At 39.8% G+C, this 15,219-nt stretch overlaps 1 protein-coding gene across 3 annotated transcripts in view; it reads right to left on the bottom strand.

Annotated features, from left to right (window-relative positions):
- mao (monoamine oxidase) overlaps positions 1–15,219 on the bottom strand; it is a 134,064-nt gene that overhangs the window by 28,744 nt on the left and 90,101 nt on the right. For all 3 annotated transcript variants that reach the window (XM_069889301.1, XM_069889302.1, XM_069889303.1), the window contains exons 6-9: positions 8,893–9,034; positions 4,897–5,046; positions 4,558–4,717; positions 919–1,015 (exon numbers count right to left, since the gene is read on the bottom strand). In XM_069889301.1, the coding sequence (XP_069745402.1) occupies positions 919–1,015; positions 4,558–4,717; positions 4,897–5,046; positions 8,893–9,034 (549 nt within the window). The remainder of the gene's footprint in view (positions 1–918; positions 1,016–4,557; positions 4,718–4,896; positions 5,047–8,892; positions 9,035–15,219) is intronic.

The following is a 15,219-nucleotide window of genomic DNA, read 5'->3' as shown; positions in this document are numbered from 1 at the left end:
ATCAGTTGGCAGCAGCATCTCAGATGGCAGAGACCAAGAAGATGGTCCCTGCCACAGGTCGCTGTTTTCATATCTGTTCAGCAGGTCTCTTCAAGAGGAGAGAAGGAAACAAACAAAAGAGACCGCAGATGCAGTCATCGAGATTGAAAATAAAAACAACTCTGGAAGAATGTAGCAGATCAAGCAGCATTTGTGCGTCCACTTTTTGGGTTGAGACCTGCAACAGGGACTGGAAGAAAGGAAGAGAAAAAATTGCGTTTACAACAGTATGGAGGGGAGAGGTGTGGGAAGGGTTGGAGAGCGGCTAAGAGATGAGCCCAGCCATGATACCTATCTGCATTATGCTCTACTTGTTACCTGGTTTCTTCCTATCCTTCAAAACATATTGGGGTATTTTGGATGCCACAGGCTCATGGACCAGAAGGCACTGTTACCATACTGTATGTCCAAATTTAAAAATTGAGTAAGCTTAAACATGGTAGCATTATGGCTGCTGCACACTCCCTGACAGGTTGTCCAGATTTTGCGAAAACTCTCAACCTGATTTACATCAGATGATTTTTTATTTATCTTTCCTGCATGTTATTATCCACTTTGAACCATCAGAAAGTGCTGTGATTTTCCACTGTATTTTCCATTATAAACTATCATATAAAATTTAATCACATTGAAAAATCATCTATTTCTAAGCAATGGTAATTACTGTTCAGGTTACAGGAGGTTTTAACAGGTACTGTAAACAATGACGATAAAGAATGGGTCAATGTGTTTTCAGGAAGACCAACAGGTGATACTGTTCCCAAGGTAAATTCTTTATTGGAAACAATCTGATTTTTTTTCAATTTCATTCCAATTTTGATGACTGCATCCCAGGCAACAATAGTAATGCAGAAGGCACCTTTGTCATTAATAACTTACCCAATGATAGCAGGATATGAGCCATCTGGTTTGCTGTCATCTAGAGTAAGACCAATGGGAGATTCTTCATCTTGAATGATCATGCTTCCACAATAATCTGATTAAAAAGATAAATAAAAAAACATCTAATTCTGGCAATTTACTAATAATATATTTATGACTCTTTGCATGGCATCCACTCATTATTTGGTACAAATCTTCACAAGCATGAAGACTCTAAATTAAACAACGTGATAGTATAAAACTAAATGCAATAGGTTATAAAAATAATATATGATCTTGGGGAAATGAGCCAGCAGATGGCAATTAAAACTTTATAGAAGGAAAATAAAGGTGTTTCAAACGATGCAGAAAACAAAATGAGATAACGACATGCTGATTTATATTGATCAAAATAAAATCCAGTGGAACAGGATGGACATGGGTAAATTTAAAATTTAATTTTGAAATAATGTTTTAAAGAGAGCAGCAAGTTTGTTTCATTTAAAGGCAAAATTATACACATTTCTTCAGAAAATAATATTCTGGAATAAAATATGCAAATAATTTGAGAAACAATATGAATTAAGTACCGTATTTTTACGCATATAATGCATGCGTTATATGTGTATTTTACAAACCAGCTATTCCCCCCCCCCCCACCCCACACGTTATAGGTGTGTGCACGCTATATGAGAATATTTTTACCTGTTGAAAAACGAGCACAATTAATAGTGGGCATGGGAAAGTCAAACCAGCAATTTATAGCAGGCATGGGAATATAATAGTGGCATTGAAAGAATGTGCACAATTAATAGTGGCCATGGGAAAGATGTGCTGGCAATTTATAGCAAGCATGGGAATGAAAGAATATAGCAGCAATGAAAGAATGGGCACAATTTATAGCAGGCATGGGAAACTTTGATCTTGGGAATATCTCTTTGTATTGAATGCCATGATACTCCTTTAAACAGGACATTCTGGCTAGGACAATGCACTATATCAACGTTAATTGCCCAGACCCGTCCCTGAGGGAGGAGATTAACATATTAAGTGCCTCTAATTTGAGACAACATTAGAATTAAAATTCTGCTCAACTCTTGTCTTCAGATCTATTTAATTGATTCCTCCAAAACTTGTAAATATGTTGCATATCATGGGCGACTGACACTTCTGGGGGCAGTTGATTGGGTGTTAATTGCAGGAGATTAACTGTGGCAGATACTGCTTTGTGCTTTGTCTCATTTCCAATTGAATGCAAACTGATTTTACCAGTTGGAATTTAGAATACTACACCCGCACATTATAAGTGCGCGCGTGTTATTCAAAAATATTTTTACACAATTTATGATTTTCTGCGCGTTATATGTGTGTGTTACAGGCATGAAAATAAAGTATAGCTGGTTCAGATAGTAAATTTATATTTCTAGTTCTCAAAGTTTTCTGCCATTAGAATTTTCCTTCTCTTATTTTATCAATTGGCATAATTATCATTGATAGTTGGAGTGAAACGCAAAAGTGTACAGATGTTGCGACTGTAGTAGAAACAGAAGCATGCTGGAGAAACTCAGCAGGTCTTGCAGTGTCCATGGGAGGTAAAGATGTATAACCAATGTTTCAGACCTGAGCTTTTACTATCATTGATAGTTAATAACTTCAGTGTTGCTGCATCACATGATCAACAGTAAACATTGGTTGATTGCTAGTCCAGTAATCCAGAGGCCTGGACTAACAATCCAGCATTTAAATATTTCTGTAGTAACTGGGAAATTTAAATCCTACCTGTAGTACTAAAAGGCATGCACGAGTACTAACTAGCTGAAATGCTCCAGAGAATTTTCCTGGAAAATTTTATTTATGTTGTGCAGTCCACAAAAAAGAAGTCAGGACAACAAGGGCAGCATCAAGTGAAACATCAAGGATTTTTGGTAAAAAAAATCAATCAATGAGCACTCATCTCACACAACTCATAGACAGAAGCTGGATATTGGTTTCTGCAAGGTGAGGGCGCAACAGCTGGACTTTGCAAATTGTTTTAAAGTCTGACTGCACCATGACCTCACCTTCAATCGATGCTGAGGATCAAGGTTGGGTGAAGATATGAATGTCTTTTGTAGAAACACGGGATACAGATAAAGGCCATCCAAACAGCAGCTTTCAGTGTGCAATGGAGATTGTGTTCCCATAAGAACAGGCTGTTACCAATCCATAACCTGGATGTGCAACTAATCATGGCCATACATACTGGATTATTGAACTTGTTAGCCAATCTGGTTTCCCCCATCACTCACTTCATTAATTGCATTTTTGCTTGCCACTCCTAATCTGTTGTTGGATGGAAAAGATGCCACAATTGTTTAGCAATTGAAAGAGGCCATCCAAAGAGAGCCACCAGAAGTGCATCTCATTTAACAGAGAATAACGAGGATCTCAATGGAAAAATTATTGTGTGAATGAAGATTTCATCAGTGATTGTATGGAACCATTTCCTGGACTTGACCATCCATGCAGTGGATAAAACACAGAAAACTTGAGCATGTTTTATCATGATGGAAGCCACATTGGGTCCTTGTTGCGAAAAAAAACTATTGGCCACAATAATTTTCAGGGTACGTGGATGAAGAGCAAGGACCTTTCTTTAAAAAGATCCTGCAAAACCATTGCCAAAACTAAGCAACAAGCACCAAGACCCTGCTTGGCTCCCCTTGTTAGGAGTCAGAGTCTCACTCCTAACAAATGCTGACCTGAAGAAGTTGCAATGAGAACAAGACGATCATTTAATTCTTTGTGAATTGTGCATTTGCTAAGAAAATCTGGAAAAGCATGCAGGGGCCCTTGTCAAGGTTTGTTCCAAACAGCTGTACAACTGAGGATTTGCTGATTTATGGGCTTATCTCAGAGACTCATAACAAGATAAACAAAGTTCTGCTGGGCGACCGCTAACTTGGTAAAAAGTGCATTTTGATCTGCCCAATACATATTGATTTCCCAGTGCAACTAAATATCTATAAGTAAATGCACATTCCAAGCTGCAAAAATTTTTGGATGGCCTGTTTTGCCTCAGAGAACCAAATCAGGTTCAAAGTTTACGTGGCCAATGGCTACAGCAGAAGCACAAACCACTCTATCATGAGGCGAAATGGAATACAGATAGATTGTGTATTAAGATTGTGGGTTGAATCTGCACCTCATGACTATTGACACTGATGCATCTATTGTACTAAAACATTACATTTTTATCAATTGTAAAGCTGCACTATGAATTTATAGTGTCGTTTTCCTCTTCCCTGATAAATGTAATTTGTACTTCTTGTTTATTGATAATTTTATGTACCTATGTAGCTGCAGCAAGCAAGAATTTCAGGGCCTTTATACGTGCAAGACAGTAACTCATCATTATCAATAAATGCAGGTAAATTACACATGACCTGATTAGTGGGGCTCATCAGGAGCAAAGGAATTGAACTGTTTGTTGTTTCTCATCAATCAATTTCTCTGTTTCTAGAATAAAAATGTTTTAGTTCAGCTCGTGGAAGATTTTCTCTGCTTTATGGTAGCTTGTCCTCCTCCTTTCAATTAAGATTAACATTTAGTCTAAAATTCACAATTTAGACATAATATAATTATTGGGATACAGTAGTCTTTAGGAAAAACTCTGACCTTTCTTTCTCCAGAAGTTTTCTTTGTAGTATACCATGCATTTGATCACACATCCCATGGGTACACGTTGAATAAGTTGATTTCGCAGAGGTGGAAGAGGTGGTTCATAATGAATGTTTAGACTGAGGGCTGGTGGAATGGCACTGATAACATATGTTGCCTAAGTAACAAAAAGCAAGGATTATCTACTTGAAATCATTTCTCTATATCCTCCACCCATGCCTATCTATCCACACAGATGTATGCTAGCAATAGTTTAAGGGTTCCTTCTCACTGTTCCTCATGGTTGACCGTAGTCCTGCACAGGATAACATTGGTTGATTAAATAATTTTCTTTACCTCAAAAATCTCATGATCAAGAGTCTCCACAACCACTGTATCTTGTGTTTGATCAATCCGAATCACAGGCTTTTGCAGCTTCACACAGTCTCCAAGGTGGCTCATTAGTTGTTCACAGATCTGGCCAGACCCACCGACAAATTTTCTCTCCTAAAGTTGCAATACCAATGGACTAATGTGAAGTATGAATCTTTACAACAGTTCATGAACATTAGCTCACTTTAAGTTGATGAAGACTTCTAAAGCATGAGAAACCATGTACAGCATTAAGGAAAGAAAAGCATGTCTTTCATTTATTTTTTAAATTCTTAGAGGATCTTAAAGAACTTTCAGCATATTAAACATTTTTATGTGTTCAATTTGGGCAAAGTAAGGACATAAACTAAAATGCAATAGCCATGTTGCCAATATCAGAGATAAAAGTTAAAAGAAAATGAACTAGATTGAGTTATTTGCACACTCTCTACAACTGCACTAAACTAGTGAGTCCTATTAAGAAGGCCTCAAAAGCCTGGTCATTCCACAAAGTGGAGTTGAGCATGGCAGAACCTGAAGCCCCAAGTTGAGAGTCATTGTCACTTGGGAGATACAGGATAAAAACAACCACTCTAACCCACCAGCCTGCATCGACCATTAAACAGTGTTGGCTGGAAATCAGATGGTATTACATTAGTGCATTTTTAGTGTAGAAAGACAGGATACTACAAATATAGAAGTGTAAAAATAGGATCAAGTGGAAATGAGAAATAATAAAAAATGTTTTGTGGAAAAGCAATTATTTTTGAACACTGATACAGATCACTTTCAAAATAGTTGCTAGTCTCTTAGGGGCATAAACTAAAATTTAAACTGCAGTACGTTTACCCATATCCAAAATTCCGATAACAGAAAAGTTCAATTATCCAAACTTTTTTTTGGTGGTGACATGACGTCACAAGTTGAATTTTTTTTTCACCCGACATGCTTATGTTGGGCTCTGAAGTGCTGTTAGCATCAGTTTGGTAACAACAGAGCTCAGAACCAGCGAGAAGATAGATGCTGAACTGCTGGATGCAGTGAAGCAGGCTGGAATCTCGAGCCATCAGAGAGCAACTGGAGGAAGTCAGCAGGTCAGGCAGTGGAGGATTAACCATTAGGCTGAGTAGGCTTAAGCCTATGCGTCCGGACGGGAGGTGGGCCTGGCAGGAGTGGGAAACTAGGCTCTACAACTCTTTTGATTTTTTTGATCCCTTGGATAGCCCCATCGACATCCTCCCACCCTTCCAGGGGTCAATATCAATCACTTTGGAGGCCCCTAATACGTTATTTAACTTAACATCACTTTATTCTATTTAATGAAGGGTGAGGCAGGGGGGCAAGGTCAGGGGGAGCCATTCTAAAACTCAGCCTGGGGCCTAGGTGATAGTAAATCCACCATTGGGGTCACTCAATGTATGGGAGATTGTCCTCATTTCAGGTAACTCCTCCCCTCTCTCTTTCCATCCACTGTACTTGGTTCTCCGCTGTCCTGGCATCATCAATGAGAGTGGCCTCCCAGTGGGGTCCTTGGGCTTCCAGGCAGGATTGGCAATGGCAGTGGGGAAGTGTTGGGGATCAGTGACGGCTGATCTTCCATTAACAAATTATTCTGCTGATGCTACTGTACTGTTTAAACCCATTATTCAGTTATCCGAAAAATCCAGTTAACCAAAAAAAAACATCTGGTCTCAAGCTTTACGGATATTGGGAAAACGTACAGAATTGTATTTCTGGAGAAGACACTTAAAAAATTTATTTTACCTGTCATTCTTTATAAATCATCTGTTCCAACAACATTTTTTAAAAGCTAAAATAGACTTTATTTACAATAAATTATTCATTACATTAATTTCTATTTACACCATTACCACCATGTGGCATCTTGTCATTACTTCTAGCTCTGTTGTTTGGGAGATTTCCCTCGGTCTCAGCCCCTCAATGCCGGTATTGGAAGGACTGTAGATTATTGTCCTTCCCCCACAACTCCATCGCATTGGCCTCACCAAGGCTCTGTGCTTCCCTCAGATCATACTCCTGCAGTCTGGAATGTCCCAGTCAGCAGCATTCCTGCACCAACATCTCTGTGTTCTGTGTGTTTCTGGCAGACCAAAGTGCGTCTTTCACTGAGTTGATGGACTTCCAGTAATTCTGGATGACTGTCTCTGCTTGTGTCCCGGGAAACTGGCCGTAAGTCCCCGAGTCCTCAGTCACGCAGCCTGCTTCTGCTTCTCCACTCTTTGTGAACTGCATTCTACGTAAGATGTGAACAATTGTCTCCTCTCCACCGCAGTCATCTTGGGGATAACACGCGTTGTGGATGATGTTCCAATTGTACAGGAAGGATCTGACTGGGAGGACTCCTCTCATCATCAACCTGGCCAAATCCTGTTGTTTGTTTGTGAGCACTGGTGATGAGGCGTACCACCAGATGGCCTGGACTGTCTGCTCAGAGAACCACTCCACCAGGCCCATTGAATCCTCGTTTCTCAGTGTCTGCAGGACTTTCTGTGCTGACCACGATGGCCTTGTGGTCAAGTGTTCATTTGGAAACTCAGTTGTATTGGGGCAGGGGGTAGGGAGGGGGACAAATACAGATTCTGTATGTTATACAAGTGTTGAAGGGCATTGTATTTGAATTTTTAATGAGTCTATGAAAATAAAAAAATTTTAAAAACCTTCATCTGGAAACAGATTTCCACACAGGATAGGTGATGTGGCAAAGTCCAGCTGACTGGGGCATTGAGCAGCAACAGGGTCTAGTCCATCCTTTGCAACACCTGGGACAGGTAGAACCTCAGCACATAGCAGCACTTCGTGCCCTCGTACTTTAGTTCCACACACAGCCTGATGCAGCCATATATGAAGGTGGTCATCAGGATGATGACCCATTGTCTGGCAACTTGCCCCATTGTCTGGCAACTTGTACATGGCAACCCTATGGACCCTTTCCATCTTGAATACCCACATGAACCAGAAAACTACTCAGGTGACCACCCAGTGGTTGTGGGGGAGGGGGTGGAGAGGATGCAGGTTGGGCCGTACCACTTCGCTCCTGATGACCAGGTTCTTCCCTGTAATTGAGAGGGAACCCTAAGGTCACAGATCCAATTTCTGGAGGACTTTTGCAATCCCTTCCAACCAATTCTCCACCAACTCTTTCATGTAGTGATCTGACTGTGAAGGGAATGGTGGACAGGTTAGGCCAGTCACCGACGAGCATTGCCTCGCTCTTCTTCCAGTTTACCCTGGCATCTGATGCAGACTCAAATTGGCCACAGATGCTGATTAATCAGTCTGAACAGAAGATGGTGACATTGTCCATGTACAGTGAGGTCTTGACCCGAGTACCTCCACTTCCTGCCAACATCATTCCTCATGCTCTCATTCCTGATGGATTCAGCGAAGGGCTCTTTACAGCACACAAATAAGACTTGAGAGAACAGGCAACCCTGCCTAACTCCAGACTTGATGGAGAAGCTATCTGTTTTCCACTCATTGACTTGGACTGAGCTATGGATATACGTGCATAGCAGTTTAATCGAATTCCGGATTCCCTCCCCAAAGCCCATTTTGGAGAACACATCCATCAAACACATGTGTGATATCTGGTCAAAAGCTTTCTTCTGGTCTAAGCTGAGCAGACAGGCTTCTACTTTCCTATCCTACATATAGGCACTGGTATCTCTTAGCAGCACAGCGTTGTCAGAGATTTTCCTGCTGGAACCATGCAGGTTTCATTTGGGTGGATCATCTGCTGCAAGACAGACTTGAAAGTCATTTGAAAAAATTCATATGCGATCCTCACTTAATTCCTCAGTTGAAAAAAGGAAGTTATCAAATCCATACCACCTTAAACTAGCTCTACACAGACAATACATGTATAAATAAACACTAATTTCTACTCTTTATTGAGAAAGTTTTTACTAGATGTAGCAGAACAAGCAAATAAGAATTATAGCACTTAAAATGTTTAGTCACCTGTCCCCCATTGGTTGTTGAAAATATGCGTGTTGTTCCACCACACTGTTTGACATACCACAGGAACCAGAGAGCAGAGACTTCATGTGGCTCAGAGGTGACATTTACATTGACAAAGAGTGTAGCAAAATGCTTGGCAACCCTGAAGATTAAAATTGAAGAAAAAAAGGTTTTCAGCAAAGCCTTATCATTCTATGAGCATTTAAAACCATAGGGGAGGATGGAAACTGCACTACAAATGAATTTTACACTTTACTTTGTGTTAATATCATTTGGGAGAGTTCTCTCGAAAGTTTGTAAATCCTGTTGAAAAGCCAGGAGTCAAATGTCACAACGTGGAAATACACAGGAATTACTCTACTCCAGGTTAAACCAATTTTTAATGGACCAGTACTGTTTATCTTTAGCAGTTTAGAGAAGGACTTTTTAAACTAACACTTTAGTTTTAAAGGTAATAATTGTTTTAAGGTCTGCATAAAATTGATGCACTCAGAATATAATATCAGTGAGGGGCGTGGCAAGATGGGGTAGAGGGAAGACTTGTGGTTCCACCTTCCCCCAGTTAGACTTCTAAATACCCGACTTTAAAACTTGTAAAAGTGGTTAAAAATAGTATCTACAGATTTTGGAATAGTGAAGGATTGAAATGGATGCAAACATGAAAAAATCAAAAGCTCAATTGCAAAAGAAACTACCTTACAAAAGTGTTGAAGAATTAGCTGGTGCCGATTGCGCATCTGCAAGCTGCCGGTTCTGGCTTGCGCACCCATGAGTCCGGGCGCGTGGGTGGATCAGCCGAGTGAGGATAGACCCGCGAGCCCGCAACATTGCTTGGTGGTCCGGGGTTGCGCGGTGTAGCATCGAAAGTCGCACCTGCACAGTTGGTGGTTCTACCGGGCATGCACGATGCATCGTGGGTCCGTGAATTATTGGATAAGGTGTGGGCTGTGCGGGACCCCGAGCGATGGTGGGCTGACGAGGTCGGCGCGCTGTCATCAGGTGTCCAAACTCGCAGCCGCACCGGAAGAGGACCTACTCTGTTTGAGGAGGAAGAGAGCTCAACTTTATTGGAATTTACACAGGAAGAAATAGGGACTGACATCAGAGAAGGTCGGCCTCAAAGGGAGGTGATGGAACCTGGACTGGATTCTGTGTTTACAATCTTGATTGCTCATCAAATGGAAAAAAATGTCAATGCGGATGTCTATTCAGATGACTCAAGGATTTATGGAAGTGAAAACCAAAATGAATACTATGTGTGAAGAAATGACTTTTATGAAGCAAGATATTACTGTAGTTAAAAGTGATGTTAGTAGATGCATAAAATCAGTGGATACTGTACAAGATAATTTTTTTTTAAATTGAAGAAGCTTTTTTGAATGTAAGAACCAAGTAGATTATAATAGAGAAAAAATGGAAAAAGTGGAGGATTCTTTCGTAGATTGAGGGATTCAGAAGAAAGAATTATTGAAGATTGACTTATTAGAGAATCAAAGTCGAAGATATAATGTAAAAATAGTAGGTCTTCCAGAAGATATAGAAGGTTCTGATCCGGTAAAGTTTTTTAAGAAATGGATTCCTGAGGTATTGGGCAGGGAATTTTTTCCAGATGGTCAGGCACACAAAGCATTAAGGAAGAAACCATTTCCAGGCCAATCACCAAGAGCAGTTCTGATTTGCTGTTAGAAATATCAGGATAGGGAAATGATATTGCGAACGGTGGTGCAGAAGGCAAGGCAAAACCAGGCTCCAATGATGGTTCAAAATAACAGGGTGGTTTTTTATGCAGATTTGAGTCAAGAAATTATTAGTAGGTGCCAAGAATTTAATTCAGCTAAAGAAGTATTGTGGTGAAAGGGATATAAATTTGCCTTTCGTTATCCGGCAGTATTGAAAGTTTTTATGGGAATTTTCAATATCATTTCTTTGAAAATGATCATGGTGCATTAATTTTTGCTAATTAATTGCCAGATTTATGAGGAAATGGACGATCGTCATTATTGTCACCTAAGGGGAGGGTAAGTGGCAATGGAAATGGGAAAAATGGAAAACATGGAAAGAATGGGAAGAAAGTTGAATTGACGCAAAGTCTTCCTGATATTGAGGTCCCGGAACAATCACTGGGACTGGAATCACTGGGTTGACTGTTTTTGTTTAAGTATATTAAGACACTGAGACCTTTAGTCACCTGCCACTAGTGGGTTTTACCACACTCAGATTTTTAGGGGGCGGCTACTTTTTAGTAGTTTGTTTTGGGATTGTTTTTCTTTTCTTTTTTTTTGAAGTTTTTATATGGGGGGGAATGAGAATATTAAGGGAATTAGAAGGGGAGAATTATTTTATAGTAGTGGAATATATTATTAGATTAAGAAATGTCTAATTTTGATTTTGCAACTTTTAATGTCCAGGGTTTGAATAACCCAATTAAGCACAAACGAGTTTTGGCTTATTTAAGAAAAATGAAAGTTGATTTTGCTTTCTTGCAAGAAACAAACTTGACTGAAAAAGAGCATTTGAAATTGAAGGGAGAGTGGGTTGGTCATGTGTTCTCTTTTTCTTTTAATTCTAAGGCAAGGGGTGCTGCGATTTTAATTCATAAGAAATTACCATTTGAATTGGAATTGTTAGAGGGAAATGCTGGGGGGTTTTGGTCAATTGTAAATTTTTTGCTGAATCATGGACTTTGTTAAATTTTTATGCACCTAATGTAGATGATGAATGCTTCATGTCGGAGATTTTTTTATTGTTAAATCGGGCCAATAATAATAGTCTGGTTGGGGGAGATTTTAACTGTGTTTTGGATCCTTTATTGCAGGGGTGTCAAACTCAAATTCACGGAGGGCCAAAATTAAAAACTTGGACTAAGTCGAGGGCCGAACTAAATATTTATTGAAAATTTTCAACAACATCTGCATGTTTTCTCTTCTTTCAACATATGTAATGTTAAACTTTAGGATATAACTTTAGGAGGATAATGTTACAGGTCAGGAGTAGGTAGCTCAAGTTCACCCTTTGCTTGACCTGAGGGAAACATATTTGGTCCCTGTGGAGATGTAGTCAGCATTCACAGGCTGTGTCCATTTTGGCCTGCATCAGGACTCAGCATTTCCTGCTCACTCCTCAGGCTCTAGGCCTCTATTCACCCTCGACCCACCATCCCTCTACCTGACCAGTCCTTTACCCAACCTCTACTCACCCCTCACTCCACTCACTCTGCCTCTACCCACCCCATCCTATACACGCCCCTCTACTGCCTCTCCCCTCAATTTGTTCCTCCCTCTACCCGTCTCTCACCCTCTAATCACCCCTCCCCTACTCGCCCTGCCCCTCCCCTTTTACCTCTTCCCTATCCACCCCTCCTTCTACTCATCCCTCCCTCTAACTGCCCCTCGCACTACCATAACTTCCCCTGCCCATTACTCCTCAGCTACACCCTCTGCCCACCCCTGCTTACCCATCCACTCAGGCCCAGCGCGCTGCCGATCAGCCTTTGCGGACAGCCACCATCGCTCTCTCTTCACGTGCAGGGCCGAACCAGCCGTCCCTGGGGTCCGCGCAGGTGCAAGCGCTGAAGGCCGTGGCAACCGGGAGAAGTGCGCTCGTGCTGTGGAAGGGCCGTCCGGTGCCAGTCGCGCGGGGCTCGCGCTGCCCGGGGGCCGTGCGCAGCCTGCCATGCCTGTCGCGCCGACAGAAAATCACAGGCGCTCGCCCATCCGCCGCACCGCTCGACAGGTGGGAGAAGTGACTGGTTGTGCGGGGAGCCTTCCAACTGGCTTGCCGGCTGATGACATCGACAGACTTCTCGTGTTACAATTTCTCGTGTTACAATGGGGAAGGATGTGCAATGAAGGGGGAGGATGGTGGGGGTGACATTACCAAAAAACAGCATCGGCTCTCGCTGCAGGGCGGGCCACCTCTAATACATTTTTGAAATGATCTTGCGGGCCAGAGTTTGACATGTGTGCTTTATTGGATAGATCTCCGAAAAGTATGAGGAAATCGAAGGTGGCAATTCAAATAGGAGCTTTGTTGAAAGATCTGAATTTGGTTGATGTTTGGAGGAGAGTAAACCCTACAGAGAAAGACTTTTCATTCATCTAGACATGATTCATTTTCTAGAATAGACTTTTTCTTGGTTTTGGCACATTTACAGGGTAGAACACTACAGGCTGAATATAAAAGTCAAGTTATAATGGATCATTCCGTTATTTTTCTCCTGTCTAAGTCCAGAAGTGGTGCTATTGTCTTATGGATGGAGGTTCAATACGATGTTACTGAGGAAACCAGATTTTATTACTTTTATTAAGGAGCAGATTGTTTTGTTTCTGGCTGAGAATGTCAATTCAGTAAGTAGTAATTTTATACTGTGGGATGCTTTGAAAGCATATTTACAAAGGCAAATAAGGAGTCCACATTTTAACTAAAACTGAATAATTATCATGTAAATTACATGTAATTTTTTCCATAATAATACAAGTTTTCAGTTCATTATATACTACGAAAGTTAAAAAGCAATATGTGGTGGAAAGTTTAACATTGGAGAAACAAATTACTGAGTTGAAAAAGGAATTTCAGAAAGATGTTACAGAAGATTAAAAATAGCTGCTTTAACGAAGTTGAAATTATGTTATAATACATTACAAACTTACCAGTATGAGCGTTTAATTCATCGATCTAAGCAACATTATTATGAACTGGGTGCGGCAGTTAAAAACAGAACAGACATCCTGAACTATTCCCAAAAAAGAATTCAACAGTTACCTATAAACCTCAGGAAATTAATGACCAGTTTTATTCATTTTACCAGAAATTATATACTTCTGAGGGAAAGCAGTATGCTTGTTCTATTGAATCTTATTTATCTAAATTAAATTTACCTGTTTTAGGGGAGGAGGAGGTTAAAGAATTGGAAGCTCCATTTACAGATTTTGAGATTAAAGAGGCTATATAGGAGATTCTGAATGGAAAGTCGCCAGGAGATGATTGATTCTCAGTTGAATTCTATAAAGTATTTTATGAAGATTTATCTTCTGTATTTGGAGATGTATTGCAGCAAGTAACTGAGGAGCAATTGTTACCAGAATCTTGTTCGAGTGCTATAATTACTGTGATTCCTAAGAAAGACAGGGACTCATTGAAAGTGTCTTCATATAGGCCTATTTCCTTATTAAATGTAGATTATAAAATTATAGTGAAGGTGATGGCGAATAGACGTCAAATATTTACCTCAGTTGATACATACAGATCAAACAGGTTTTATTAAAAATAGAAATGCGTCTGATAATATCCTCAGATTGATAACATTGGTCAATGCATTTAGACATTGGTTGTGCTGGATGCGGAAAAAGCCTTTGATAGGGTTGAGTGGAATTTTTTATTTAAGGTGTTAGAGAAATTTAATTTTGGCCTTTATTTTATTGGTTAGGTTAAGGCTTTATATACAAATCCAATTGCTAGGGTGGTGACAAATGGCCAAATTTCTTTACCATTTAAATTAATGTGATCAACTTGACAAGGTTGTCCATTATCACCAGTCTTATTTGCATCGGCTATCAAACCGTTAGCTCAGACAATATGACAGAATGATAAGATTAAAAGAATGAAAATTGTGGATGATGAATATAAGATTAATTTGTTTGCAGATGATGTGTTGGTATATTTGACAGAACCGGAACCATCTGAAATATTTACAAAATTGTTTGTTAAAATTTGGGGAGTTGTCTGGATATAAAGTAAATTGGGATAAGAGTGAAATACTGCCAGTTGGGGATGGAGATTATTCAGAATATAAAAGTATTATAAAATTAAAGTGGTCAGATAGAATTAAATATTTAGGGGTGGTAGTAAATGCAGATTATCAATCTTTATATAAATTAAATTATGTTCCTTTATTAAAAAGGATTAAAATGGATTTGACTAAATGGAAAGATCTGCCATTAACATTAATTGGTCGAGTAAATTGCATTAAAATGAATATTTTTCCTCGAATTCAATATTTGTTTCAGTCGATACCATGAATACTTTCAAAGGGTTTTTTTCAGGATCTGAATAGAGCAGTGTGGGAGTTTTTATGGAAGGGAAAATTAGTACGAGTAGCTTTGCATAAACTTACATGGAAATATGCATTAGGTGGATTGCAGTTACCTAATTTTCAAAATTATTATGAAGCAGCTCAGTTGAAATTTGTTAGTAGATTGATGGATATGGACCAACCTCCGAGTTGGGCAAAGGTGAAAATGGCTTGTATATCTAAAGTTGAGATACACCAGTTTATATTTAAGTGGAATGGGAATTTATTGCAGGAATGTAATATGCCAGTACTAAAAC

This window comes from Narcine bancroftii, chromosome 7 (genome assembly GCF_036971445.1).
Source record: "Narcine bancroftii isolate sNarBan1 chromosome 7, sNarBan1.hap1, whole genome shotgun sequence".
NCBI lineage: Eukaryota > Metazoa > Chordata > Chondrichthyes > Torpediniformes > Narcinidae > Narcine > Narcine bancroftii.
The sequence above is the reverse complement of the archived record's forward strand: the minus strand, read 5'-3'. Positions and strand labels throughout refer to the sequence as shown.